Source organism: Gymnogyps californianus, chromosome 5, assembly GCF_018139145.2.
Source record: "Gymnogyps californianus isolate 813 chromosome 5, ASM1813914v2, whole genome shotgun sequence".
Taxonomy (NCBI): domain Eukaryota; kingdom Metazoa; phylum Chordata; class Aves; order Accipitriformes; family Cathartidae; genus Gymnogyps; species Gymnogyps californianus.
In genome coordinates this window covers 28,126,444-28,151,787 of record NC_059475.1, presented here as the reverse complement: position 1 = coordinate 28,151,787, position 25,344 = coordinate 28,126,444, and the positions used below count along the sequence as shown (strand labels likewise).

The window sequence follows — 25,344 nt, the reverse complement described above, 5'->3', positions numbered from 1 at the left end:
AGCGTGGTAAGCATGCAGGGAATAAGAAAAGTTCTCCAGTTCAGGTACAGAAGTGGCCTTGGGACCTAAAAATACTGGTGTTGTCCACTTCTGTGCACAGCACAACCTGCACAGTTTTCTGAGATAGCCTGCAAAGCATGGGGAGGAGAGGCAGGGGAGACAAACCTGCTGCTCTGGCTGGTGGGGAAGGGTAGCATTCATCCAAGATAAGATGCTCCTTGGGACATAGCTGGATGCAAGAATGGGTCTGCCTGTTCTGGGGAGAGACCTGCAACCTCGAGATGCGTTTTTTCCCCCCTTGTGCCTGTGGAACGTGTGTATAAGCTGCTTTTTTTAATTCTCCTTGCTGTGTTTGCAGCCCTTGCAAGCTTCAACAGGGACAGGGTTTGTGCTGGGGCTGCCAGACCTGTTGCCAGCCGCGTGCTGCAAACCTGCGATGGGTGGGAAAGTGCAGCCTGGTTTGAGCTGCTCCTCCTGCTGCCTCCAGGCATGTCCCTGCTGCGGAAGAGACCCTCGCAAGTGGCCCTGTGTGTCCAGCCCCTCACCCTGGGCTGCTGCCTGCCCCCTCTGCCAGCTGGCCCCGCTCCTGGGGTTGCTCCCCTGGGCCTGGGGGAGACCCAGGCCACCCCCGGCACCGGGGGCTCTGGGGCTGCCGCCGCCACCTGCGGTACATCTGCCCGGGGGGGCGCTGCCTCCAGCTGCGTGCACAGCTGGGGGGGGGTCTGTCCAGCTGCGGGCACATCTGCCCCGCCGGGGCCGGCGTTTCCCAGGGGCCGGCGTTTCCCAGGGCCCGGGCCGTGCGGCTGGGGACGGGGTGCAGGATGTCGCCTCCAGCTGCGGCCGCATCTGTCCTGCAGCTGCCGCCGGGGGCCGCGGGAAGGAGCCCCCGGGCCGCGCCCGCCGCTCCCCCTCGGCGGCAGGTATGTCCCTCCCCGCCGGCACCGCCAGCATCCCCCTCCCTCCATCCCTCCTTCCCTGCCTCCCTCCCTCCCGCCCGCCCTCCGCCTGCATGGAGAGAGCCACAGAATGGCGGAGCGAGAGAAAGGAGCCGCATCCCCGCCCGCCTCCTCCCCCTTCCTGGGGCTGCACCTCGCCTCGCCCCCCAATTTCAGGTACTGTCCGCACCCCCCCCGCGGAACCCCTGCGGGGCTGCCCCTGCCCCCGCCCCGGGCAACGCTCCCCATCTGCTGCAGCCCCCGCCCCGCACCGCCGCGCCGGGCCCCCGCCTCCTCCAGCGCTTCTGCCGCCTCCCCGTGCATCCCTTTGGCCCCCCACCCCACCCATCCCTTCTGCCCCCCCCCGGCACCGCTGAACCCCCACTGCATACATCACTCCAGCCCCCCCATCACTGCTCAGCCCGCCCACCCCATATGTTGCTTCAGCCCCCCCCAACCCATGTTGGCCCTCACCCCATATGCCATTGCAGCTCCCACCAGCCCCCTGCTTGGCCCCATGTCCCCCTCCAACCCCTCCGGGCTCCTTACCTGTCTTATCTCCTCTTCAAACACCTCTTCCTCATGAAAAAACCTTCATCTCTTTCCCCACCCCCAGGAAAGCCTTTTTCTAGCCCTTTCCTAGAAATCCCAGGTGCTCCCGCTTCCTTCCCACCCCTGTGAAACAGGAACCCCAAGTGAGACGGTGGGAGAGTGCCAGAATTGATCCTCTCGGCAATACCAAGCACTCCCATCGATTTGGGATGCAGGGGGCTGTCTCTCCTCTGAAACCCAACGAGGCTGCTCACGGGGACTTCCGATGGCATGGGCCAGGCCAGGGGTGGCCGGGGGCTTTGGAGGCTCTGGTGCCTCCCGAGGGCAGCTCTGGGGCAGAGATGCGCTGGGCGGGTAAGGGAGCTCTGCCACTGCCCGTGGGTGCGGTGCCCGGTGTTGTTCGCTTGCCATCTGGGGGAGGCTCGCTGCTTCTGGCGGCTGTGCCATCGTCAGCCATTGCTCTCTGCTTGCTTCTGGCACCCAGGGGTGCTGCGGGGGAGCTGGCTGAGAAGGGGGCATCAGTACCAGCTGCTTTGTGTGGTGAGATTTTGGGGAGGGAAAGGAGGGGCTGGTCCACACTTGGGGCCGCGGCTAAGCTCGTGCCTACCTCTGGCAGGCCCCAGCCCCTGAGGCTTGGGGGCCAGCGGGTCCCTGCGAGGAAGCAGGCAGGTGCAGTCGAGCTATGGTGGTGTTCAGGCAATTTACCCCTGAAGGGCTCCTCTGCTCCTGGAGCCCCTTTGCTGGGTGGCTCCGGGGCTTCGGCAGCCACCTCCTATTGCAGCGCTGCCTGCGAGAGCTGCTAGGAGCTGTTGCAACATGGCTGGGTAAACCCTGCAAATCGAGCAATTAAATGCTGTCTCTGGAAACGTCCACCATGGAGAAGGGGCTTGGCCACCGAGCCGGGGGCTGGAGGCTGAGCTTTCAAGCAGCTCTGGGCCTGTGAGAGGGTCGGGCTCGCTACCCAGCGCTGTCCTGGATGCAGCGGCTGTCCCCTGGGCACCCTCACACTCCCCAGCAAACAGTGATGCCCTGGGAGGGACAACGAGATGCTGCTTCTTGCTGTGCCTCAGACCTTCGGAAAGGGAGCCCAGCGTGCTGGCAGCCTGCCCCAGGGAAGAACTGACCTCCATGGAGGAGGCCATGCAGCCAGGCGGAAAGCTGAGGAGTCAAGGCAGGGGTGCGAGATCTTCCCCAGGCGTCGAGCTCGGTGTGTGAGCCTTGAAGTGAAAGGAGATGGTGGTGATGTCCCTGAGCCTGGGGCAGGGTCTGGCAGACCAGAGGCGACGTTGTGGCGGGGAGCGGCATGCAAGGAGGGAGCCCCACATGTGAAACGTTGGCAAGCTGGGTTACATGGCACAGCCTGGGTTGTGCCTGTCCCAGGTCCTGCGTCCCCACCGCGGGGGCTCAGCAAGGGGCATCCCCCACGGCTGAGCTGGAGCTGGCAATGATGAGTGCGGCTCAGGGTGAGTGCTCAGCCCACGGCTGGCAGCGAGGTCCTGGGTGAGCCCTGCCCTCTGCCCCAGCGTGCTGCCTGCAGGACAAGGTGTTTCAGCTTTTCTGCCCTCTGGTACGTTCGCCTGCTCTTCCAGCTCCCTGAGTGGCAACATGCCAGCACAAGCGTTAGGTGATCGGTTGGCTTGAATTGAGAGAGGACTTGGTCCTGGCCAGCAAGCGGCCTGATGGGCTGGGGTCTCAAGCTCTGAAGAGGCCAGGGATGGTGGTCTGGCAGGTCCTCATTGCCGGTGATGGTTTGGTGTTGTCTGAGAAGAGGTGGGAGGAGAAGGATGGTGAGGTGAGCCCTCCTTTAGCCAGGAGGACCTTCAGAGGTGGCTGCTCACCACGACAAGAACAGCAGCATTTTAGGAGACAGCAATAAAAAAGTTCTTCTCATCCAGCCTCCCCATTGTCCTTAAGCCTCCCAAAGCCTCACAGTGGGGGCTGCACCCCACTGGGGCTCCTTAACATCTTTCTCTAGGACACCATGTTGCAGCTCCTCACCCTGCCAAGAAGCTTTGCCAGTGCTTCAGGCCATGCTTTCCTGTGAGGGGCTCTCTGGGGCTCGGGGTCCCTCTGCCCAGTATAAGAGGGGCAGGGAGGGCTGGCACAAGTTGGGTGCAGCTGGGTGCAGGGCCCCACAGCGCTCGCCATGCTGGCTGCCCCACTGCCCGCAGGAGTGTGGCTCTGGTGTAGCTGGGATGTGGTGGGGGTCAGTGACCGATCTCCTCTATCTCCTGGTTTCCCTAATAAAAGCAAAGAGTATCCACCTAGCTGCTGGGGCAGGAAGCCTCCCAGGGAAGGAAACCCTTAGGGAGTTATTTGCATGGGTCAGGAGAGAGGGGGAACTATCCCGCTCCTCGGGGAGCCCTGTGGGAAATGTGATTTCCCGTGCTGTTGACAGGGCCTCAGGAGGGGAGGAGGTCTCCGGTGGGGAAGAAGACCCCTCCATCTCCTCAGGAAGTTCAAAGAAGCACCTTCAGGCTGAGGCAAAAATCAGTCCTAGCACTATGAGTTGTTTCATGTGCCTGCCATGCTCATCTGGAACCGTCGGAAGAGCTTGTTTGGAGGCGATGAGCTGGGCGTCGGAGTGGGGCTACCTGTCTTCTTGTGAGGGGAGACGAAAGGGCTGTCTTCTTCTGATGGAGAGAGAAAGGCACCTTCTCCTCGGTTCAAATAAAAGAGTCTCTGTGGCTCTTGCAATGGAAGAAAAAACGCGGGGCCAGCCAAATGTAGGCTAGTACTATTTTGCCCACTGATGCTGGTTACAGGACTTCGACACAATGCTGCCTGGGAGCACAGGATCGGAGTATGGCCTGGGCAGCTGGCCTTGTTGGAGCCCCCAGCTCCATCGTGCTGTGTTGCACCGGCCAAGTCCCTGCGTGGGAAATCCCGCGCAGCAGCAGTGGGCTGGGGAGGTGATGCCATAAGTCCCCTTTTCCCTGGCAGGGGATGGAGCCGAGGGATGCGCAGCAGCCAGGCTTGATTATAAGGCTGTTATTAGGACTGCGATCAAGTTGCTCCTGCTGCGGGCAGGTAACGGCTGCCTCCGCTCACGCACCCACGTGTGCTCCCTCGCTCGCAGTTCCCGGGTGTCCTGAGTTTATCAGTTCTCGTGCATTCAGCAGGGCTGCCAGCCTCCGGGTGCCTCTCGGCACGTCACGTCCTTCAGGAGGGTGCCCGTAACCTCTGCAGACGCCGGGCTTGCCCACCCTGGCAGCCGGGGGGCAACCTCCCACATTCCTGCAGCACCATGGTGCCCACCTGCAGCAGCACACAGGTGGCACCCGTGCCTCCGCTGCTGCCGCTGGTGAGGGAAGTTGGCCAAAATACCCGTGTAGGTCCTGCTCAGACTTTTATTGCCAATGATGGAGGTGAGGGGAGTCAGAGCTGTTTCATTTTGCTGGTATTTTTAGCCTCTTTGAGAAGCAAGAAAGGCAGGGGTGTTTCCAGCACAGGGAGCGGGGGGGATAACAGAGAACCTTCCTTGTGTCTCCTAGGAAGTCCTGGAGCATCCATGTGAGAGGAGAAAAGGGCGGGAGTAATACAGAGAGAGAGATTTCTTTATTCATTGCATTAAGCAAGGAGGTTTCGAGCAGACGAGGTGCCTCCAGGCAGAGCTTATAGGGAAGATGGAGCCCTGGATGCCATTATCAGGGAGCTGAGAGACAATGAACACAGTATCACGAGTGACATTCACCAGCGGCATGGCACTGGTGGGGTGAGAGCCAGCAACAGGTTAGCTCAGCGGAGTGCACCAGGCCACCCAGTGAACTGGACACCCACCTTAACCCGGCCGGGGGCAAAGCCGGGTCCCAAGCAGCTGGCAGTGCCAGTCAGGCTGGTGGGAGATGCACCCGTCACTCACAGCCCCTGGGCTGGGGGGCCAAGGAGAGCTCCTGAGGTGGGTGCCAGCGTGGGGCAGGAGGGCAGTGCTGCGATGGGCGGCAGTGGGGCATGAGCCTGCTGGGTGCCAGAGCAGTGTACGTACAGCTGGTGGAGAGGGGGATGCCCTGTCCCCATCTCGAAATGAGGGTGGGCACCTCTTTCCCAGAGCTGCTTTGGCTCCATGCCGATGGGGCAAGGGGTGAATGGCTCCACAGAGGCTCACGGTCTGCGGCATGCTGGTGGGCGGCAAGTGGGTCCGGGAGGCATGGGGGCGACGGAGGATTATCTGAGGCCGCTATGCCAACAGTTTGTCGGCAACACCTGGCAGCCCCTCCTGGGAAAGGGCCCTATTTCCTTCGGCGGCAGCAGAAGAGGGGTGGGAGCTGGCAGAGCAGCTCACCAGGTATTTCTCTGGCCCTTAACAGGGGTTAGAGTTTGGGGAAGCTCAGGGATGGCCCTGCCTGAGGTGGGAGCGGGGCTGGGGTTTAGGTGGGGGCAGACAGGGAAGGGGCAGTGCTCCTAGCACTGCCCTGCGCTGGCTGGGCTTGCCCCTTGGTGAAGGCGCTCCTCTTGCTTCCCTCTGCTCGGGGAACACAGCCGGCCGCAATGCCGGTCCCGCTGTGCTGGAAACGCTCCGGCCTTTGTGTCGGTGAGCGGCCCCACTCTACCTGGCGACAAGCCGGACGAATGCTCCTGTCTCCCACAGGAAGGGATCCCGTCGCTGTGGCAGAGCAGAGAGGGGCAGAGCCCGTCGTCCCTGGCTCAGCCAGCAATGCTGCAAGGGCAGGAGGAGGAGGAGGCCGGGTGGCGTGGGTGTCTGTGCCGGGGTAAGCAGATCCCCTGTGCCTGCTGCGGGTGCTGGGGAGCGGGCGCTGGAGCAGGACCAGGAGCCGGGCTGGCTGGCTGGCAGGCGGAGGCAGTCAGCATCCCCGGCAGAGTGCAGGGACTTGGCACTGGCTCAGCTGGGGAGGTTATTTTTTATTTTTTTTTTTTTCCCCTCCAGGACAGCTGATTCCATCTATTTTTAATGAGCTTCCCCAGGTTGCGCAGTGAGGAGACAGAGCAGCGCCGGCAGCCACAGACTGCGACGGGGCAGGCGGAGGGGCAGCAGGCGCCTGGGGCTCGGCTGTCATCTCCCTCACTCCTGCTCGCCCCAGGCCCGGGGTTCTTTTTTAGGGTGGGAGCGTGTCCACCAGGGAAGGGGGGTCCTCCTCAATGCAGCTGCCCTTGAAAATGGAGTCAAGCACCGAGGAGGAGAGCTGGCTGGAAGATCAGTGGGAGAAATGGTAGGGGACCGGCCGGGTCTTGGGGAGGGGGGCTGTCCTGTGGGCGTGCAGGGTGACGAGGGGCAGCCCCTCGCCCCTGGGCACATCACCCTTCTCCGCGAGCAACGGCCACAGGACAGGAGCAAACTTGGCACCCAGTGGAGCCCAAAGTTTTCCCGGCTGCGCAGGGAGCTGCGTGGCAGCCGGGTGCTGAAGCGGCAAAGGCGGCCGGCCGCATCCTGCCACGCACCAGCATCTGCAGGCAGGGCCGGTGCTGGACATCTGCGCTGCGTCTCCCCATCCCCGAGAGCACGGGCAGGGCTGCCTGTCCCCATCCCGGAGCGGGGGGCGCTGCCACCCACCCCAGCTGCTCCTGCAGAGCCGGGGAGCCCCTGCCAGCCCCTTGGCAACGTTGTGCCTCTCGCCAGGACCCCGCGGCGCCCACTGCGCTCCCATGCCGTGGCGAGTGGAGGCCCCAAGCATTAGCGGCTGATGATGTCCCACCCTGGTGACCTGTGTAACCAGAGAAGAAATCGATTTGTGCTTTGAAGGCTCGTCATGAGCCTTCTGCTCCACATTCCCTCCCTCCCACGGACAGCAGCAGGAGGACATGGGCAAGGGGGGGGGGTCCAGACACCCCACCCTGTGCTGAATGCTGTGTTTCTGCCCCCCCAATGCGTCTCGCGGGGGCTGCCCCCATGGGCACGGACGTTCCCAGCCGCCTTCACCCCAGGAGCCCACCACCGGCAGGGTCCTCAGAAACATGGAGGGGAGATGCTGCTTCCCCCACAGACTTCTCCTGCTCCTTCCCCTATCTGGGGGCCGGGACAAGGGAGGTGTTACCCCGCCATGGCACTGGCTTGGTGCCACTGCAGGGTGGGGAGCTCCAAGGTGCGCGAGCAATGCTTAAAGTGAGGGTAGGAGCTCTGCAGGTCACAAAATACTCTTCTCCTTCCTTCCCTGCCGGTGAGGGCCAAGCCAGAGAGGGGTGACAGGCTCGGCATGGCACTTTCACCCGAGCATCTCCCAGCCTAAGGAGCTGGGAGCAAATGGAAATGGCAGCATGCAAGGCAGTGCCTGTGGCTGCTCCGGACAAAACTCAGGGGGCTGAGTTGGTTGGCAGAAGAGTTTCGAGCTGGGCTTTTTTATTTACCCCCATGGTAATGAATAAGCAAGAGGAGCATTGCGGTACTACCACGGAGAAATGTTTTAATGCACAGAAGCCAGGAGTGCCTCGCCATCCCCCCGGGAACGCAAGCAAGCACGCGAGGAGCCCACTCGTCAGCACGTTTCCAGCCACTAAAAGGATATCTCCGTAAACTTTTTGAAGGGGTGTAATGAGCCTGGGGGGCTGACAGCCCTAAGGGACCCCTGAGGCCATGCAGGCAGGCTTGGCAGCGCTGATGGCTGCGGGGATGCCCACAGTCACCCCGGGGAGTGATTTTGGCGCAGAGGGAAATCACTGCCCTCTCTTACTGCAGGCACCTGGGCTGGGTCACCCCTCCCAGCTGCAGTTCGGGAGCTGGTCATGCCATGGCCAGCGGGTTTGTGGTGCTTGCAAGGTCTGTGGGTCTTGATGTGGTCACCTGTCCCAGTGGGTCCATCCTCCAGCTGTGACCTGCCAGGACCCCCAGCCCTTCCTCTCCCTGTAACCCCAGCCGTTGCCCCGCTGGGTGTCTGTGCCCAGCTGGGACAACCCCAGAGCCTCTCTGGGATGGTGGGAGCCAAACCTCCTGGGACGGGGCTGGCTGTGCTGTCTGTCCCGTGCTCTCCCAACCTGCACGCCCCTGCTGCCTTCGGTCAGGCAGGGGCTGGTTTGGGGCACACTCCTCCTGCCTCCCCACAGCTGTGGACCATGCCAAGCCCAGCCATTCGGTGGGGACAGACTCATCCCCTCTGGAAGGAGCCCCCTTCCCAGTCTTTCTTCCCAGTAAAGACCGGGAGAGCCTCTCCCAGGGTGGGCGGTGCTGCTCCCTGCCCACAGGCAGCATGCTGCCTGTGCAGTGGGTGATCGCGCCATCTCCACTCCCCCCAGGCTCACCCACGACATCAGCCTTGAGGAGTTTGAGGATGAAGACCTCTCCGAGATCACCGACGAGTGTGGAATCAGCCTGCACTGCAAGGAGAGCCTGGCCACCCGGGTAAGCACGATGGGGATGGGGACCGGGACAGGGATGGGGATGGGCAGAGCATGCCGGTGGGGCTGGTGGGACCATCAGCACCCATGCAGGACCACAAGGTCCCCAGGCCAGTGATACTTCCTCAAGGTGCCCATTGCCATGACCCCCAATCCCCTCCGCTCGGCAGTGCCCTCTCCTCACCGCGGCACAGCGCAGATCCTTTCTGAGCCAGACAAACCCAAGGGACAAAAAAGCGTCTCAAAGCCGGTGCCTTTTGGTTCCCACTGTGCTGGAGGGGCTTGAGTTTGTTCCTCAGGGACGAGCCTAAGGGTTTTGGCGCGACTGGGGGCATGACCCCCATTTGGGTGCGGTGGCCAGCGAGCCTCTGGCACCCGATGAGCATCCTCGGGAAGCGAGGACACGTGCGAGGTGGCAGCAAAGGTCCCACATGGGCTGTGCCTCCTGCCCCCACGTGCATCCCTGGGCCTGGAGGTGCGGCCAGGCTGGCATGGTGAGAGCTCTCCTCTGCTCACCTGAGGCGTTCCTTCCGGCTTGCTAGCTGCCTTTAGGACAAGAACTGTCCTCAAGCGTTTAGGAGGCGGGAGACCTGGAGGCTGGAGGCTGGTGAAACAGGGATGGAGGAGGTGGCTCTGACCCCAGCAGGCAGCAGGTGAAATAAAAATGGGAGCTGTGAAGCCTGTGTGGATGCTGCAGGCGGGTCTCCCACCCACCTTAAGCACCCTGGGGCATGCTGTGGAGACCCTGATGGGGTTCACACCACTATTTGAACTGCCCAAGAAGGCCACGGGGGCAGAAATGTGGAGAAAAACTGAGTATTACATTGGATTTGGAAATATGCAGGGATTCTGCATTTTGCCAATATGTTTCATGCTGACGGCATGCAAATGCTGGAGGAGCAACCAAATGGTTTGAGAACCATTTCATCCCTCAGGAGAAATATTTCTGCTGCAAAACTGGTAAAGACCCAGCGAGGAGGGGAAGGGCAGAGGAATTTGTTGCAGATTTAAAATTAGAAAGTGAATTTATGGTGTTGGGAATCCCTCTTTGCAGGCACGAGGGTACAGGCAGACCTCATCCCTGGGAGGTGAAGGTGTCCTGCTGTGCTCCCTGGTCTAATTCAGGACCTTCCCAGCAGAAATTTGGCTGCTCACAGAGATGGGGCTGCTGCTCCACATCTCTGCTCTGGCCGTAGCCTCCTCCTGCTCCAGGACGTTATGGCCAGGGAAAGACGGGGAAAGCCTGGGCTCGTGGGCTGTGTATGCTGAAGGAAGGAGGGATAATGCTGGAGGCAAAACCAAAGGCAAACCCGGTGTTTGGTGTCCATGAGGGCCCAGCCGCAGTGAGGGCAGGGCATTGGGAAGATCCTTCTGCCTGCAATAGATGAGGCAGGCAGGGGCTGTGGGTGTGTTACTGGATGCTTCCCATTAGCCATCCCAGTTCTCCGCTGCTGGTAGCACCACCAGGCTCTTAGGACAGGATTTCTTTTTTCTTTACAGACTGCCAGCCTTGGCTGAGGTTTGGCAGGGAGGGTAAGGGAGCAGGGGGGGGACTTGCAGCTCAACTGCTGCAGCCCTTCCTTGAGGATGAGGAAGAACAGACTGTTTTGCCCATTTAAAACAGTTTATTGAGGGGTTTCTGCACCCCTGCTCTGCAATGCAGAGACCTGACCCTCGGTAGAGGGTTTACTCGGGCTCCAGCAGTGAGCCCCATGCATTCCCCGGGGACAGCTCGGAGCTGCTTTGCACAAACACCCGGGTGCACTGAGAGTTTGCTGGGGTGGAAGGGTGATGCGAGGCTGCCTCCGGGGAAGCAACGAGCTATTCATAAACACAGCAGAGGAAGAAGCCTGCCACACTCAGAAAAAATGCCTGCTAAAAATATGTCCAAATGGTTTATATGGGACACAGAGGATTGCCCGAGGAGCAGAACTGAAAGCAGTGACAGCAACGATGGCAAGAGGGGCTTTTCAATCCCAAACGTCAAAGGCGAGAGCCAGGGAGCTTTCCGACTTGACTGCCATCCGGAGCGAGCTCGGGGCAACAGGGTTGCAGGATCTGCCTGATGGAAGCAGCCAGGCCCAGAGGGAGCGGCTTGGCCGGGTCTGTGCACAGCGCGGGGGCCAGCAAATCAGTAATGACCCGTGGCCGGCATCAGCCAGCTAATTGCATCACGTGGGGATGGCTGGCTTGGCACGTCAGTCCGACACCAGGGCCAGGGCCGGGGGGGGCCCATGCTGATGCCCTGCCCATGGCGAGCTCCCGGTGCCGGTGCCGGTGCCACAGAGCACCCATGGTACATAGGATGGAGGGATGGCCCCAGTTGCCCCTGCAGCACCAGGCGGCTGGCGAAAGCCCAGTGACAGAGTGAGAGATGCAGGGTGAGAGCGAGCTGCCAGGTCGCCAGATCGCACTGGAGCAGAGCACGACGGGGAAGGGGGAAACAGGCTCTGGGAAGCGTGCTGAGGTGCGGGGCTGGGGGCATCCAGCTGCTCCGAGCTTCCCGACCCAGCAGTGAGTCTCCGGAGAGATGGGCAGGCACAGTAACCCAGCAGCAAGCAGGAAAGCACCAGGAAGGAGCGAGGGGACAAACCCTGCCAGACGGCTGGGAAGGCGGCTGCTGGATGGGGATGGCTGGTGACCTTGGCAAGGCAGAGCTGCTCAGCGGCAAAACCCCGTGGCAGGAACGGGCAGCCGGTGCGGAGGTCAACACCCAAATGGAGGTGGGGTTTGGGGTTTTGTTTGGTCCTGGAAAAACAAAGATGACTTCATCATGGGCTATTTTAGCAGCTTTCCAGAAATAGTGGCTTAGACACACAGAAACTGCAAGGAGGCGTAGACTGATGTTTGTGCAAGAGGGAACTATCCACCAACAAGGACTGCACCTCATGGACGGGAGACTGTGTACTAAGAAGGAGGAATAATCCCAAGCGTGGCTGAAAAAAAACTTAATTTCAACAAGAAGTCCCGGGTGAAGGAAAACCAGGAACGAAGCGAGGGGTGGGCTGAGGAGAGGACTCAGCGGAGGAGCAGAGCTGCCTTTAGGGCTATTGAACGGCAGGGGAGGAGGCCGGCTGGGGAGGAGCAGGAGCCGCCGGGGCAAGGGACGCCACCCCTGCCTTGCAAATGGCAGCGGTCGGGCATGTTGAGAGGGACGGTTGCAAGAGAAGCACCAGGCCTTTGCTTCAGGTTTGGCCTTGGTTTGGTGGCTTGGAAATCTGGGGTGACAATCCCTGGTTTCAGCAAGATGGATTCCAGCAAACAGCCAGGCTGCGGTTAATAAAGGCTCGGTGCCTCATCTGTATTCTAGGAGCTGCAGAAAATGGTTAATGCAGGAATGAAAAAAAAAAAAAGAAAAAATAAGAAATACCCTTCTTGGAAATACCTGGGAGCACGAGAATGAGTGCCCAAAGGAAAAGAGCCAATATAGGGCTGTGCTGAGCCTTTGTGGTCTGCGTGAAAAAGCCTGAACCAGCCATGAAGATACAGATATGTGGAGAAAAAAACCAAAACGCTTTGTTTTTCCAGCATAATAAGACTGCTGGAAATGCCGGGCTTCCTCTTGATGTTCACCGTCACTGATCCAGTGTGCCGCTGGCAGCAGCCACCCCCAGAAGGCCAGCGGGACCCACTGCAAAGGGGGAAGCAGCTGCCATGAGCCGGCCAACCTGCTGATCCGGGGACCGGCGGGGAGCCGGCTGCACGGGCTGGGAGCAAAGGATACAGCAGCAAGGCGGCTGCTTACTCTGGGCGGCTTTTCAAAGGCTGTCCCATGAAGCTGCCTCTGTGATCCATCGCCAGCTGCGGCTGTGCCAGGCTGGGGGCAGAGAGGCTTCTCCTGGCGCTTTGAAGCTGGGAGCAAAGCAGTCACAGCCAAGTGGTAGGGAGAGGGGACAACTGTGTTCTCCGCTCTGCAAGTCCCCCTTGCTTCCACATGCTCATAAAATGCTTTCCCAGCTGAACGTTTTGTCACTCCTCTGACAGGGAAGGCTGCAGGGGTGGGGGAGCAGGGAAGAGCCTTTCACCTTCTCGACCATAGGGGATAGGGACCAGGGTCACTCAAGCAACATCTTGTGTATCACCCCACTCTTCTTGCAAAAGCCTTTCATTCCTAGGGAAGTAAGCAGCATCTGTCTCTTCCTGGGGTCAGCATCAGCCCCCACACAGGCGGTTCTCCTGGCTAGACCAGTGCTCTCAGGGGTGCTCCCAGCACCTCACAACTGCAGCAGGGCTCGCACTGCTCCAGCCCCCCTGGGGCCCATGGACCACAGCATTGGCACCATCAGAGACTGGTTGCTGGACACTGGGACTTTTTGCCATTGGGACGGCATTGTGCGGGTTGGAGGTAGCATCAGCATGAGCACACCAGCGTCACGGCCATCCCAGGGACAGCTCTGTAATGGAGGTGTGAGCCTCCCCGTGACTGCATCGGGGTCCAGGTGTGTATCTTGTGTACATCCCACTGCAAGATTTGGGCACTGGTACTGCTCTCCCACATGCCCTAATGTCTCCCACAGGCTGAAGGGACTTTGGGAAGTCACCTTACCATTGCATCTGTGCTGAGGCATGAGCATACTCAAGCTGGCCTTAGGTGACATTAACTTGTTCCTAGATGGCTCCCGAGGCAGCCTGTTCTGGCGGGGCAGCATCCTTCCAGTTAGAAAGGCTTCCCAACATCTAGTCCCTGCCCTCACTTTGCAGATCACCGCAGGTCCCGCTCAGATGGTAAGGTGATCTATTGCTGTGTGGTTTCAAAATCACTTTCTTGTGCTACAGGCCATCAATAAGTACCTGCAGTGGCTGTAGTTTCCTCCTAGCTATTGAACCTGGATTGGTGCATCCCTCCTAGGGCGCGCTTTTCTTCAAAACAGGCACTGTTTTGCTTTTCTGCATCCTTCTGGGACTTTCCCTCCTCTGTGAGTTTTCCAAGTGATTGCTGCAGCTACAGGATTACTGAGGCAGCATCATTAGCAGTCTAGCTTGAACATCACCAGCTGACTCAAATACACCTACCTTGGCTAGGTATAATCTATTTAGCTGACATTTCCCCCTAGTTCTTTTCCTGTGCCTCAGTTTCTTTGTTAAAATCCATGTGATTTGCCACAGGCAACTGGTGCCACGGAAACACAGAACCTGTTGTATGAAGGCTCACGTTAAAAACAAGAGAGTTAAATGTCTAAAGCCTCAAGAGGACGAGTTTTGGTGGCAATGCTCCTCCAGGTGCTCACTTGGTACCTGCCAGGACTGCAGCAGGGACACAGATGAAATGGCCCCCGTGACAGGGCTGGTACTATGCCTGCAGCAGGCAGAGCCCTGCCTGTGCTGGCTTTGGTCTGACAGTTTAGGAGCTGGTAGCAGCGAGAGCTTTTGGAGAGGCTGCCAGAGCTGCTGGGGCTGTTTCTTCTCCCACAGCTCAAGGGGCATCCTCTGTGCAGCCAGAGACATGGATAGCATCAGCTGCAAAACAAAAGCCCTTCACCACCTCTGCCCACTGACAAGCTTTCCAGTCACCACAAACAGCTGATAACACGGGGAATTCAACTCACTAATGCCAAGTCACAGCCTTTATGGCTAGCTGCAGCAACCTGTGCATGTGCAAGCTCCGGTTACTGCAAGGAAGGCGGCTTGGGAAGGAAACCGCTGACCTTTAAACACCTGCAGCTGCGGCGGGACATTGGTGCCTCTTTGCCCAGCCACACAGCCACGAGGAGTGCGGTGGCTCAGTGCTGGGGCCCAGCCCGGGTGGCACGATGGGGCATCTGCTCCTCACAGCCCTTGCGGGCCATGGTGGCCACCCTGCTCCAAGAGCAAAGGGTGCAAGGGGAAGGAGTGGGGCTGCCCCTGGCCAGAGCTCAGCCACCAGCAGCTGGTGACTGGAGAGCTAGTGCCGGGCTACCGGCTCGTCAGGCATCCCTTCTGCACAGCTTCAAGTCCCGATATGTGCAAATGCAGGGTGTATGAGAAAAGGCTTGTTCAAGGTGAGGAGGCCAAAGGGGGATGTAACTGCTGTCCCTGGCTGCCTAATGGGTGTTACAGGGAAGAAGGAGCCTGACTCCTCTCAGAGGTGTGCAGTGAAAATTTCAACCCCATAGAGACAAAAAATAGTAGTAGTGCAGTACTGGCGCCAGTACCCAACGTGGCGGTGGGCTCTCTGTCCGTGAGGATATTCAGGTGTGATGGGCAAGGCCCCAAGTGACCTGCTCCAGGCAGGGGTTGGACCAAACCTCCAACCAAAATGATTGCGTGCTTGTATGAGTCCTGGTTGCCAGGACAGGAATGAAGAAAGGGCACGGTCTGCCTTGGGAGGAAGAATCACAGGGCAGGCCAGGCTGGAAGGGACCTCAGAAGATCACCTGGCCAAACCTTTCGTGGGAAAGGGAGCCTAGATGAGATTATCTAGCACCCTGTCCAGTCGCATCTTGAAAACCTCCAGCAATGGGGACTCTACCACGTCCCTGGCGAGGTTGTTCTGCTGAATGATTGTTCTCACTGTAAAAAATGTCCTTGTTATGTCGAGATGAAGCCTGGGTGTGCACGTTTGTGCACTTCATGGTAAATGTGATGGTTGCATGTACCTACAGGCACCGGCCGGGAATGAGGCGATGGGGGTGTCCCGTCATCCGGGGGCAGCGAGCAAGGACGGATGCTGCCCCGCGCCTGCCTGGGGAGGCGGGGGGGGGCGCGGGGCTTCCCGGCCGCGGGAATAACATCCCTGCCCCTTTAAAGGGAAGAGGCCGCCGGGTGCCCATGCGGCTGCACCGGCGCCGGCCCCCCCTTCCCCGGCCCCGGCGGGAGGCGCGGCGCGGCGGCTGCTGGCCCGCCCGCCCTCCCCGTGGCCTGATCGCGGCCGCTAATCCCGGCAGGGCCATGTGAGCCGGCAGGGCGGCGGGGCCCGGGCGGCGGGCGGCGGGGAGGCCAGCCGGCTGCAGGCGGAGATGCTCCAGCTCGACCTCATCGACGCGGCGGGGGACGCGCCGGCCGAGGAGCAGACGGCGCCCGAGCCGCTGCAGAAAGACCCCCCGGCCGGGACCACGGATGTCTACAGGCCGAAGCGACCCACAACTCTCAACCTCTTCCCGCAGGTGCCTCGCAGCCAGGTGAGGCCGGGACGGGGGGGCTCGGGGCGAGCGGGGCGGGGGGATGCAGGGGAGGAAGGAGGGATGCTCCCGCCGCCGGGGGCTTTTGTCTCGGAGGGATGAAGGGAGGGAGGGAGGGATGGCGGGGCTCGGCTGGAGGGATGGCGGGGAGGACCTCCGCTGCCCCTCACCGCGATGCCCGGCGGGGCGGCCGCCCCTCCCCGGGGGTCCCTGCCCGCCGCCGCCCGCATCTCCAGGCCGGGCGCAGCGCAGGCTCGGCCCCTGCTGCAGAGCCGGAGGGAGCGGTGTGCGGGCCCGGGGGGGACACGGGGACGTGCTCACTCCCTGCCGGGCCGCCCCCTCGCACCGCTGAGCCCCCGCAGGCTGTGCCCCCTGCCCGGGCAGTGGATGGGGGGGCTTAGGGGCCGGGTGGGTCCTTCTTCCATGCCTGCTGCCGAGGTGGGGAGGGAACAGGCCAGGAAGGGGCATCAGTGTGGTGGGACCGAGCTGCACCCTCAGCAGAGCCCATGGGGCCTGGCAGAGAGCCGTGGGGCAGGGGCAAGGTGGGAGCGGGGAAGGGACCCCGTGGGGATGGAGAGCAAACAAGGCATGGCGTACCGAACGCATGAATGAGCCATCACGGGATGGGGCACCACGCCACTGGGGTGGCGAGCCCAGGGACGGCACCACTGGCCAACAGCTGGCTGGGCTCCAGCTGCCCCAGGCTGGGGCAGCGCCAGCCCTGGCGCATGATGGTGACACCAGGTGCCCTGTGCCTGGCGGTGGGGACTCAGCGGCCTCTGTTCCTGAGCAGTGGCGCCCGGCAAAATTAGTATCAGCGCCCCGTGCAAAATTTGAAAGACAGAACGGCAACACCCAAAATGGTGGCTGGGAGGACGAGGGGGTTCTGTTGTCTTGCTTGTGCTCAAATTTTGTACAAGGTTTTGGATGGTTTTCCCCACGCAGCCATGGGGTTGCTGTCATCCCCAGGGCGGGTGGCGTTTCGGTGCCCCGCACGCTGACCCTCTGAGCGGTGGCTGGAGTCCCTTTGCCCCATCTCTCCTGCAAACTTCATGAACCCATGCAGGATGCGCGATGTGCAGGGCTATTTTTGCCACCCTCCTGCGTTCAGCCATGCCTTCTGCCAAGTAGGAGGATTTTCGTCGCGGTGACGTTCAGCCGAGGAGCATGAAGCGAGAGGCAGGTGTCCCTGTGGGTGACAGATGGGGCGTAGTCGGAGCTGGGTGTCACCAGCCCAGCACCAGCAGCTGATGCCAGCTCTCTGCCTGAGGCCATGGGTGGGAGGAGGAGGAGGAGGAAGGCACAGAGCCAGGATGGGCGCCGGTGAGGCAGCTGGCACCGAGGACAAAAGCAGCAGGGCTGGGGAGGCGGAGGGAGCCCCACCAAGCATAATGGACAAGGGGACAGTGGCAGCCTTGTCCCACCCTGTGCGGGGACCCCAAAGAGCAAGTGGCACGTGGCAGCCACATCCAGCTGGGGGGACGGGGGACAGCAGGGCCCCCCTCCCGGGCAGCCAGTCCCAACCACTGTCCAGAGGTGGCAACAAGCCTGCAGAGAGGGACTTGGGGGGTGGGAGGGCTTTGCATAGACTGTGGGGAGGGGGAGCTGATGGTCCCCTCGCAGGGGAATGGTGGAGGCTGTGGGGCTGCACTGCGAGCCACGGGTATGGCCCAAACTGAGGACGTGGGGAATGGGAGGTGGGGGCTTTGCCACAGCTGGCAGTGGGAGCCCAGAGCCAACGGGGATGGGTGCACAGGGCTGGGGCATGGCTGGCCGGGGAGGGCAGTGCTGTCAGTGGCATCTAGCGAGAGGCAGGAGAAGTGTTGGAGGCAGACTGGCTGTAAGGTGCTTGGGGTGCCCGTTCTGGATGCCTACGTCTGGCCAAAGGCCATTTTTTCCCTGCCCACATGTGGTGCCCCAAGGAGAGGACAGGGTGCAGGGCATCCCTTGGGGATAGGCCTGGGAGATCCACCTCCACCTGTGCCAGACCCTCCTGGCCCCTCCTGGCCTGCCCAGCTCCTGCCTCCTGTAGGTGGTTAGAAGAGGGACTGTGGCCATGCGTCCTCTCTTGAATGCCCAGCCAGGGCACCGGACTGCCCTCCCGCGTCTGCAGCATCCTCGTGCCGGACAGGGTGCACACGGGCAGGGCACTGTCCCACCTTCTGCTCCAGCTTCTCCTTGCAGGGCCAGGAGCTGGCTTGGTGATGTCTCGGTTGCTGCTGGGCTCTCTGTAATCATCATCCCAGGCAGGTGGCCTGGAGACGGTGAAAGGAACATCCCCAACTTCCCAGGAGGGGAAGAAACAGCTGCTAGGACTGGCTAAGTTCATCCTCTGAGACCTTGTGAATGCCTCTCCACTCTGGCTGGGCATTGCAGACCCCAGAGCGCCCTGGCCCTGTGGGATGAGTGGGCTTGGTGGGCTCTGCCTGCTGTGTTGCTGCCTCCTGTCCCAGTCTGGGCAGCCAGGCTGGCTCGTATGCTGGCCCCGTGGCACTTTGCACGCAGAAGGCCATCACTGCGGCAGCTTGCCTGGCCCGCATCCCGGCCCATCGTGTTCCTGGGAAAGGCAAGCGGGGACACGCCATTATTTGCCTTGGCACAGGAGGGGCTCGTGGAGGCCATGCTGGGAGGTCGCCAAAGCCCCGTGGCGGGGTCTCTCCCCTCCCTGCGCGGAGGCAGGGATCTGGCAGCTGCGGTTCAGCAGCATGCAACTGAGTGGACCTTTCAGGGCAAAGGCTTGCTTCACGTTGGTGGGGAAGCAAAGCAAGGATGGGGCAGCTCCTGTGCTTCTGGTAATAGCTGCAGGCTGGCGATAAGGCTGTGAGAAAATCCAGGGAGTCCCAACGGGGCTTAGTACTTGAGCAAAAACTAACAGCGTGGAAAATGTCACTGCTGCAGCTGGGGAAGAAACACCCGGTGCCCCACAGGAGGGGCTGGGGGTGGGCAGCCAGGGACAACTTGGGGGTGGAGGAGAGGACCGGGGTTGAGGCTGCAGCAGGCGGGATGTCACGCCCTGCTGAGGTGGGCAGGGAGGACTTGTCCCCCGTCTGCAGGAGGGTGCTCGTTAGAGGGGACCTGGTGGCCTTCAGTGCCCGGGTCTCACAATGAGGCTGAGCACGTGTTCTCCTGTGCACACATGCATGTGCACACGCATGGCCGGCCACCCAGGGCAAAGCAGGCAGAGCACAGCACCCACAGAAACTCACCTAAGCACGGGCAGCCTGATCCTGCCTTTCCTCTCCAGCTGATGAGGACTGATGTCTGCTAGTGGACTATGTATATGTGTGTGTGTGTGCATGTATAGATATGTATCCACACATATGTGTGTGTGTGTATATGTGTACCCCTATATACACCCAATATGGATGACTCCAGTAGCAGGTGTTAGTCTATCCAGTAGCTGGCTCCCAGCTGGGCAGCAGCACATCCCCTACCCCTTGGGACTTCCCCTGTTTAATAACGTTGGGTGGTTTGAAGGTGGGCAGGGCCAGAGGGATAGGAGCAAAGCGTGCCCACCCAGCCCAGGTGGGCTCCAGGCAGGCTCAGCTCTTGAATTTTTGGCTTGGGACCATCCAGCCATGGGCTCCTGCGTCCGAGTCTCCCCGGGGCAGACGAGTACACCCTTCCAGGCCAGGCCGTCTGCCTCCTGGCTGGCTCCTTGCCCACACTGCTTTGGCCACCGCACCAGCTCTTGCAGAGGCGGCGTGGTGAGATGTGGGGCTGGCAGGGTGGTCTCCCTGAGCACCGCGTGCCCAGGCAAGGGGGGAACCGAGCGGGGCGTTGCGGACCCGGGGAGGGATGGGTGCCGCCGCCGCTGCTGCGCCACGTGCTGTTTACTGTTTGGGCTACAAGGCGGCTTTGTTGTTCTCCTCAGGACACTCTGAATAACAACTCTCTGGGGAAAAAGCACAGTTGGCAGGAGCGGGTGTCCCGGTCGTCGTCCCCTCTGAAAACGGGTGAGTTCTCGGGCTATTGGCCAGGGGCAGCTCCTTGCACCCTTTCATGGCTCTCAGGAGTAAAGCCCCTGCCCAGAGCCTGGGGCAGGTGCTGCTGGAGCAGGAGGCTGGGGAAAACGTCCCAGATGGATGCAAGACATGTCCAGCTTGAGTCTGGTGGCATCCCCGGCCACCTTCCCCAGCTTGGAGCATCCCTCTCTGCAGGGCTGTCAATGCTGCTCTCCTTCCCCTCCAGGTGAGCAGACCCCTCCCCACGACCACGTTTGCCTGAGTGATGAGGTCAATCACCAAAACAGCACAACCTCCACCAAAGACCGGGGCACATCCACAGAGAGCCCGTGCCGGCGCACAGCAGCCACCCAGATGGCACCCACCTGCGTCACCTCGTCCCGGCCACCCGAGAAGCACCAGGCCACCAGCCGGCCCCCACCGCACGGCGCCAGCGTGGTGGTGGTGACGACGAGGGGCCCCGAGGCCCACCGGGACCGCATCCGCTACCAGACGGACGTGAGGCTGGAGGCCACAGAGGAGATCTACCTGACGCCCGTGCAGAAGAACTCAGACCCCCTGGAGACTGACAAGCCGTTCCTGTCTCAGTCCAGTGAGAACCGCATGTCCATCAGCTCCGACATCGACACCTCTGGCTATTCGGCCCTGGCGGGGAAAACCAACCCCTCCATCAGCGAGGAGGATGAGGTGCTGGACTACATGTCCTCCCCTGACAAGACAAACCTGCCCAGGGCCTCCTGTGGTGGCGGGAGCGGTGGCTCCCGTCCAGGGCACAACCTTCAGAGAGCCTCAGTGAGTTCGGACACCAGCGCCCTCTCCTACGACTCGGTCAAGTACACGCTGGTGGTGGATGAGAACATGCAGCTGGAGCTGGTCAGCCTCAAGCAGTGCTACTCGGGCTACAGTGACGAGAGCGACTCGGCCACCGTCTACGACAACTGCGTCTCCTCACCCTACGAGTCAGCCATCGGCGAGGAGTACGAGGAGGACGCGCTGAAGCGCGACTCGGTCTGCCTCTCCGAGGACTCCACCCCCGAGGCGGACATCCACTTCTCCAAGAAGTTCCTCAACGTCTTCATGAGCGGCCGGGCGCGCTCCTCCAGTGAGTGCTGGGCACCAGGGGGAGGTGGGCTGGTAGCTGCCCGCCCGGGCAGCCCTGCCCATCCCTGGTACGAGTCTGAGGGCACGCTCAGGGCCCCGCAGCGAGGTGGAGAGCCATCAGCAGGCACCAGCCCCAGCTCTGCTTGCTGCAGCCTGTGGCTTCGAACCTGGTGGCTGGGGAGGTGGAGGTGGGGGCTTGGAAAAGCCTTGTGATCTGCAGATTGGGGTGGCCAGAGGTGTTTCAGGCTGCTTTTTTGGCTAGCCCGAGGTGTGGCCATGCTGAGGGTGCTGAGGGGAAGGCTGGGTGGTCTCGCAGGGGGACAGTATCCCTCCTGGAGCGTCCCTCTCCTCCCTGAGCCCGAGGGAGTACCAGGGCTAGTGGCATGCCCCGGCAGGCAGGGCTTCCTGCGGTGCGGCCAGTCCCACAGTGCTGGTGACACTGGCTGTCACAGCTGTGTGGGGTGGCGCAGGGAGGTCGTGGTCCCAGCGGAGACCACTGGGCACCAGTGCAGCAGGTCTAGCTGTGCCTTTCTCTTGTGTGGCACCGCACGGCTTCGTCTGGGCCGAGCCATCCCCCAGGAGCATCAGCAGCCTGTTTGGCTTGATGTCCATCCCTTGGTTGTGGTGCTGACTCCTCAACGCTGAGATGTCCCCCTCTGCCTTCGTCCCCAGGTGCCGAGTCCTTCGGGTTGTTTTCCTGCATGATCAACGGGGAGGAGCAGGAGCAGACCCACCGTGCCGTCTTTAGGTGAGCTTGCAGGCGTGAGCGGTGTCCCCAGCCTCTCACGGGGCAAAGCCAGTGCTGCCCTCCCACCACAGTGGGGCCAGCCCAAACCCCAGTGTTTCCAGCTTTTGGGAAGCCCCGAGGACCAAACCACTGCCCATAGCTCGTGTTGTGCCCAGAAGCAACATCTGCCCAGGCTGCTGCAGTGGCAAGACCTCTGAGGGCAGCCAGGACCTCTGGGGAGCAGCATGGGTGGTGCCATAGGGATACCCTTGCCTTAGGTGCCAGGGTGCTGCCACCTGTTGAACCTAACCCTGCTCAGGTGCTTTATTCAGCATCTCAGGTCCCCATGGCTCATTACACCTGCCAGGGTGCTGCCTGGGCTGGTGGCAGGTTTGGCGTTGCCCCCTGCCCCAGCAGTGTGCCTGTGAGAAGGCCACCAGCGCTGCTGGGCGGCCAGGTGCTAGTGCCTCCCTGCCCAGGTTTCTGCCTCGCCACGCGGATGAGCTGGAGCTGGAGGTGGACGATCCTTTGCTGGTGGAAGTGCAGGCAGAAGATTATTGGTACGAGGCCTACAACATGCGGACGGGCGACCGGGGCATTTTTCCTGCCTACTATGCTATCGAAGTCACCAAGGACTCAGACCATGTAACAGGTACCAAGCCTCTGAGTGCAGCCTGCTGATGTCCCCCATCTTGTGTCCGCCTCCTCTCTGCTGAGCAGAGCCTAGTGCTGAGCAGGGGGATGGAGGGAGGACCAAGCTGGGCACCCGGCAGGGAGCGATGGGCAGCTTCTGGTGCGATGCTGGGAGCTGGTACCTGGTGCTGCGGGAAGCCTTCCCTGGGCAGGGAAACATGCAGGGGTGGGAATATGGAGCGGGGAGGTGGGTCTCAGCCCATATTCCCGGTCACTGGAGACGATCCCCACCGTGTGCTCTCTCTTCCAGCTCTGGCCAAGAGCAGCGATTGGGTGGACCAATTTCGGGTGAAGTTCCTCGGCTCGGTGCAGGTTCCCTATCACAAGGGCAACGACGTGCTGTGCGCGGCCATGCAGAAGGTAGTGTCCCACCCCATCCCTGGGAGCAGGAGTGCCTGCTCCTCCTGGCAGCAGGGCAGAGCCTCAGTGGGGAAGGGAAGGGAAAGGGTGAGCCATCATAACAGCGCACAAGTGCCAGGGCTTTGTCTTTCTGTCTTCCCCCACCAGATTGCCACCACGCGCCGCCTCACTGTGCACTTTAACCCACCCTCCAGCTGCGTCCTGGAGATCAGCGTGCGTGGGGTCAAGATTGCCGTGAAAGCTGATGACTCCAAGGAGCACAGCAAGGTAGTGCCCCACTCCCCGCTCATCTCATCCCTTCCCCGGCTGCTGGCTCATGCCCCCTGTGCTACAGGTCATGTTTGCATATGAAAATGGAGAGTCTCCACCCTACATCTGAGGGTGTGAGAAATGCTATCAGTGGGATTGTAGGCCCACCTCAGGGTCCCTCGCACCCCACAAGCTTCCAGCTTTGGGCCGTACCACCGGCTGATGCCCTCGCGGCTGCCAAGCGCATCAGTGCACTGGGATGCTGGGAGCTGAGCCGTGCGGGTAATCTGTCAGCTGCTTCTAAACCTTTCTGCTACTATTTTGAGTGGTGTCCTCCAGATCTGCCCTGTAATCTCTTTAGCTGGCTATGGCAGGCTGCTGATTAGCGTTCTGCATAAGTAGCCTAGCAAAGCACGGTGAGATGCTGGGCAGAGGCAAGTGAGGGCTTTGCAGCAAGCTGCTGGGAAACCTTCCCTACAGCTGGTGAGTAGGAGTGGTTCATGGCTGTGGATGCTGTGGCAGGGAGCTGGGCTGCGGTTTCTACAAGTCCTGCCTGTATCTAGAGGATGCCATCAACTTGGTTGCTCTTTAAACTTGTATAAATGAGTTCTCATTTCTGGCTGGCACCCTTTGAACACCCAGGCTTGAATGACTTATTTAGTTTTAAGTTATCCATTCACCTTCTATCTGCTGGTATTTCTGAGAGCCTTTTTAGTGAGGGAGAAGGGCTGTGCATGCTGGGCAAACAGCAGCACTGACTCTAGCACCAGTACAGCCCAACTCGGGGCCTCCAGGGAAGCTGGAGGCAGCTGGGATGGGAGCCAGCAGGGCTGCCTGGAAAAGTACCGTGTGTGGAGGTGCTTGGGGCCATCCTGAAACTGCTTCTGGTAACAGCCCAGGATCAGGCTCCAATTTATTTCACTGCTCAGTCCAAGCACATATTTCCAGGGGCCAGATACCGACTGCCCCACAGAGGCGGTGGGGATGAAAGCTTTGACAGGTCCTCTCTCTGTCCCCCAGGTAAACAAGTGTAGCCATTTTTTCCAGCTGAAGAACATTTCCTTTTGTGGGTACCATCCAAAGAACAACAAGTAAGTAGTGGGGCAGCGTGGGGCAGCTCTCAATGCCAGCAGCTTGGCACGGAGGCTTCGCTGCCTTCCCGCTCCGCGAGGGCAGCATGGCTGGGATTGGGAAGGGAAGGGGAGGCTTCCCAGCGCCCCGGTCCTGAGAGCCCAGTGCTGCAGCTTCATGCAAGAGCAGCCTTTGGATGGCAATTACATCCCAGCTCTGGGCATGGGCCATGGAAGCTGGTGGCCGCTGGGTTCGGGGTGGGGTGCAGGTCCCAAACCCCTGTGCTTAAGGTGGGTACACCTCAGGGATGCTGGGGTACCTGTGCCTGCTTGTCTGCTGGTCCAGTCTTGCCCACTCTCTGCCCTCAGATATTTTGGGTTCATCACCAAGCACCCTGCTGACCACAGATTTGCCTGTCATGTCTTTGTCTCGGAGGAGTCCACAAAGCCGCTGGCAGAGTCTGTAGGGTGAGTCCTGGCTGGGCAGGGAGGGAGGTGCTTGCTCCCAAAGGGCAGGAAGAATGAGGCAGCCAGGCTGAATCCCGCCATCTCCCCATACGTGTGGGGCTTGGACCTGGCCCCAGGCTGGCACCTCTTCCCTCAAGTGAGAGGCTTGGGGCGAGAGCCAGGGCTGACAGGGCTATGGGCAGCATATTCCTGACAGCACTGGAACAAGTCCCAGTGCAAGGCTTTGCAGGCAGATGGCTGAAAGTCATGCGCTGTGCAGGGGACCAGAGCAAGGATGGAGACCCTGTGGTTCTGATGGCAGCTCTGGGTGCTAATGCAGGAGAGGCCAGGGGCTTGGGGTGGGAGGGTCAAACTGGCCGCAGGGTAGGGACCAAGGGCAAGAGGGGAAGAGGGGCTCTGTAAATGCCTTGCAGGGAGGATGCTGCTCAGCTTTGCCCGGTGCTGTGTTGCAGGAGGGCTTTTCAGCAATTCTACAAGGAGTATGTGGAGTACACGTGCCCCACGGAGGACATCTACCTGGAGTAGGGGCTGGCACAGGCACCTCCTGCACAGCCAGGGCTGCAGTCTCGCCCCTTCCCCGTGTCGTGCATGGACAAGAGCTGCTTTGAGCCTGGAGGAGGAGGGGGCCCGGGGCAGGGCTCCCCAGGGCACGGAGCGCCACCTCTTTTCATGACTCCCCTTCCTCGGGCTGGGGGGACGGGAGGGGGGAGGGCTGGACAAATTGTGTTTCTTGTACAAAATACTCTTAGTTTATTCTATTGGAGAAGCACCCGCTGGGTGCCCTGCCTGTGAGTGGTGGAGGGGTGGGCAGCAGCGTGCTCAGGCCCTTTCCTGCTGCAGGCT

The 25,344-nt window shown here is 61.0% G+C and overlaps 1 protein-coding gene across 2 annotated transcripts; it reads left to right on the top strand.

The window, feature by feature from the left end:
* Positions 1-1,026: 1,026 nt before the first annotated feature.
* Positions 1,027-25,189, top strand: MAPK8IP1 (mitogen-activated protein kinase 8 interacting protein 1). 2 transcript variants are annotated; one of them, XM_050897241.1, is made up of 13 exons: positions 1,027-1,112; positions 8,670-8,775; positions 14,628-14,636; positions 15,653-15,868; positions 19,743-19,824; positions 20,060-20,935; positions 21,607-21,682; positions 22,141-22,313; positions 22,605-22,714; positions 22,862-22,981; positions 23,984-24,054; positions 24,403-24,501; positions 24,954-25,189. In XM_050897241.1, exons 1-13 carry the CDS (start codon positions 1,027-1,029, stop codon positions 25,024-25,026), a joined length of 2,097 nt encoding a protein of 698 aa, XP_050753198.1. In that variant the 3' UTR covers positions 25,027-25,189. The 2 variants fall into 2 exon arrangements, with proteins under 2 accessions (XP_050753198.1, XP_050753197.1); XM_050897240.1 differs by lacking the exon at positions 14,628-14,636 and having other exon boundaries at positions 15,635-15,868.
* Positions 25,190-25,344: the final 155 nt, after the last annotated feature.

What these genes read in the sequence shown, in the direction of transcription:
- MAPK8IP1 (XM_050897240.1), top strand. Translation starts at nt 1,027, where the DNA reads ATGGCGGAGCGAGAGAAAGGAGCCGCATCCCCGCCCGCCTCCTCCCCC. An exon ending in GTCGTCCCCTCTGAAAACGG is followed by an intron (nt 19,825 to 20,059) that starts GTGAGTTCTCGG and finishes CTTCCCCTCCAG; the next exon opens with GTGAGCAGACCCCTCCCCAC. An exon ending in ACTCCAAGGAGCACAGCAAG is followed by an intron (nt 22,982 to 23,983) that starts GTAGTGCCCCAC and finishes TCTGTCCCCCAG; the next exon opens with GTAAACAAGTGTAGCCATTT.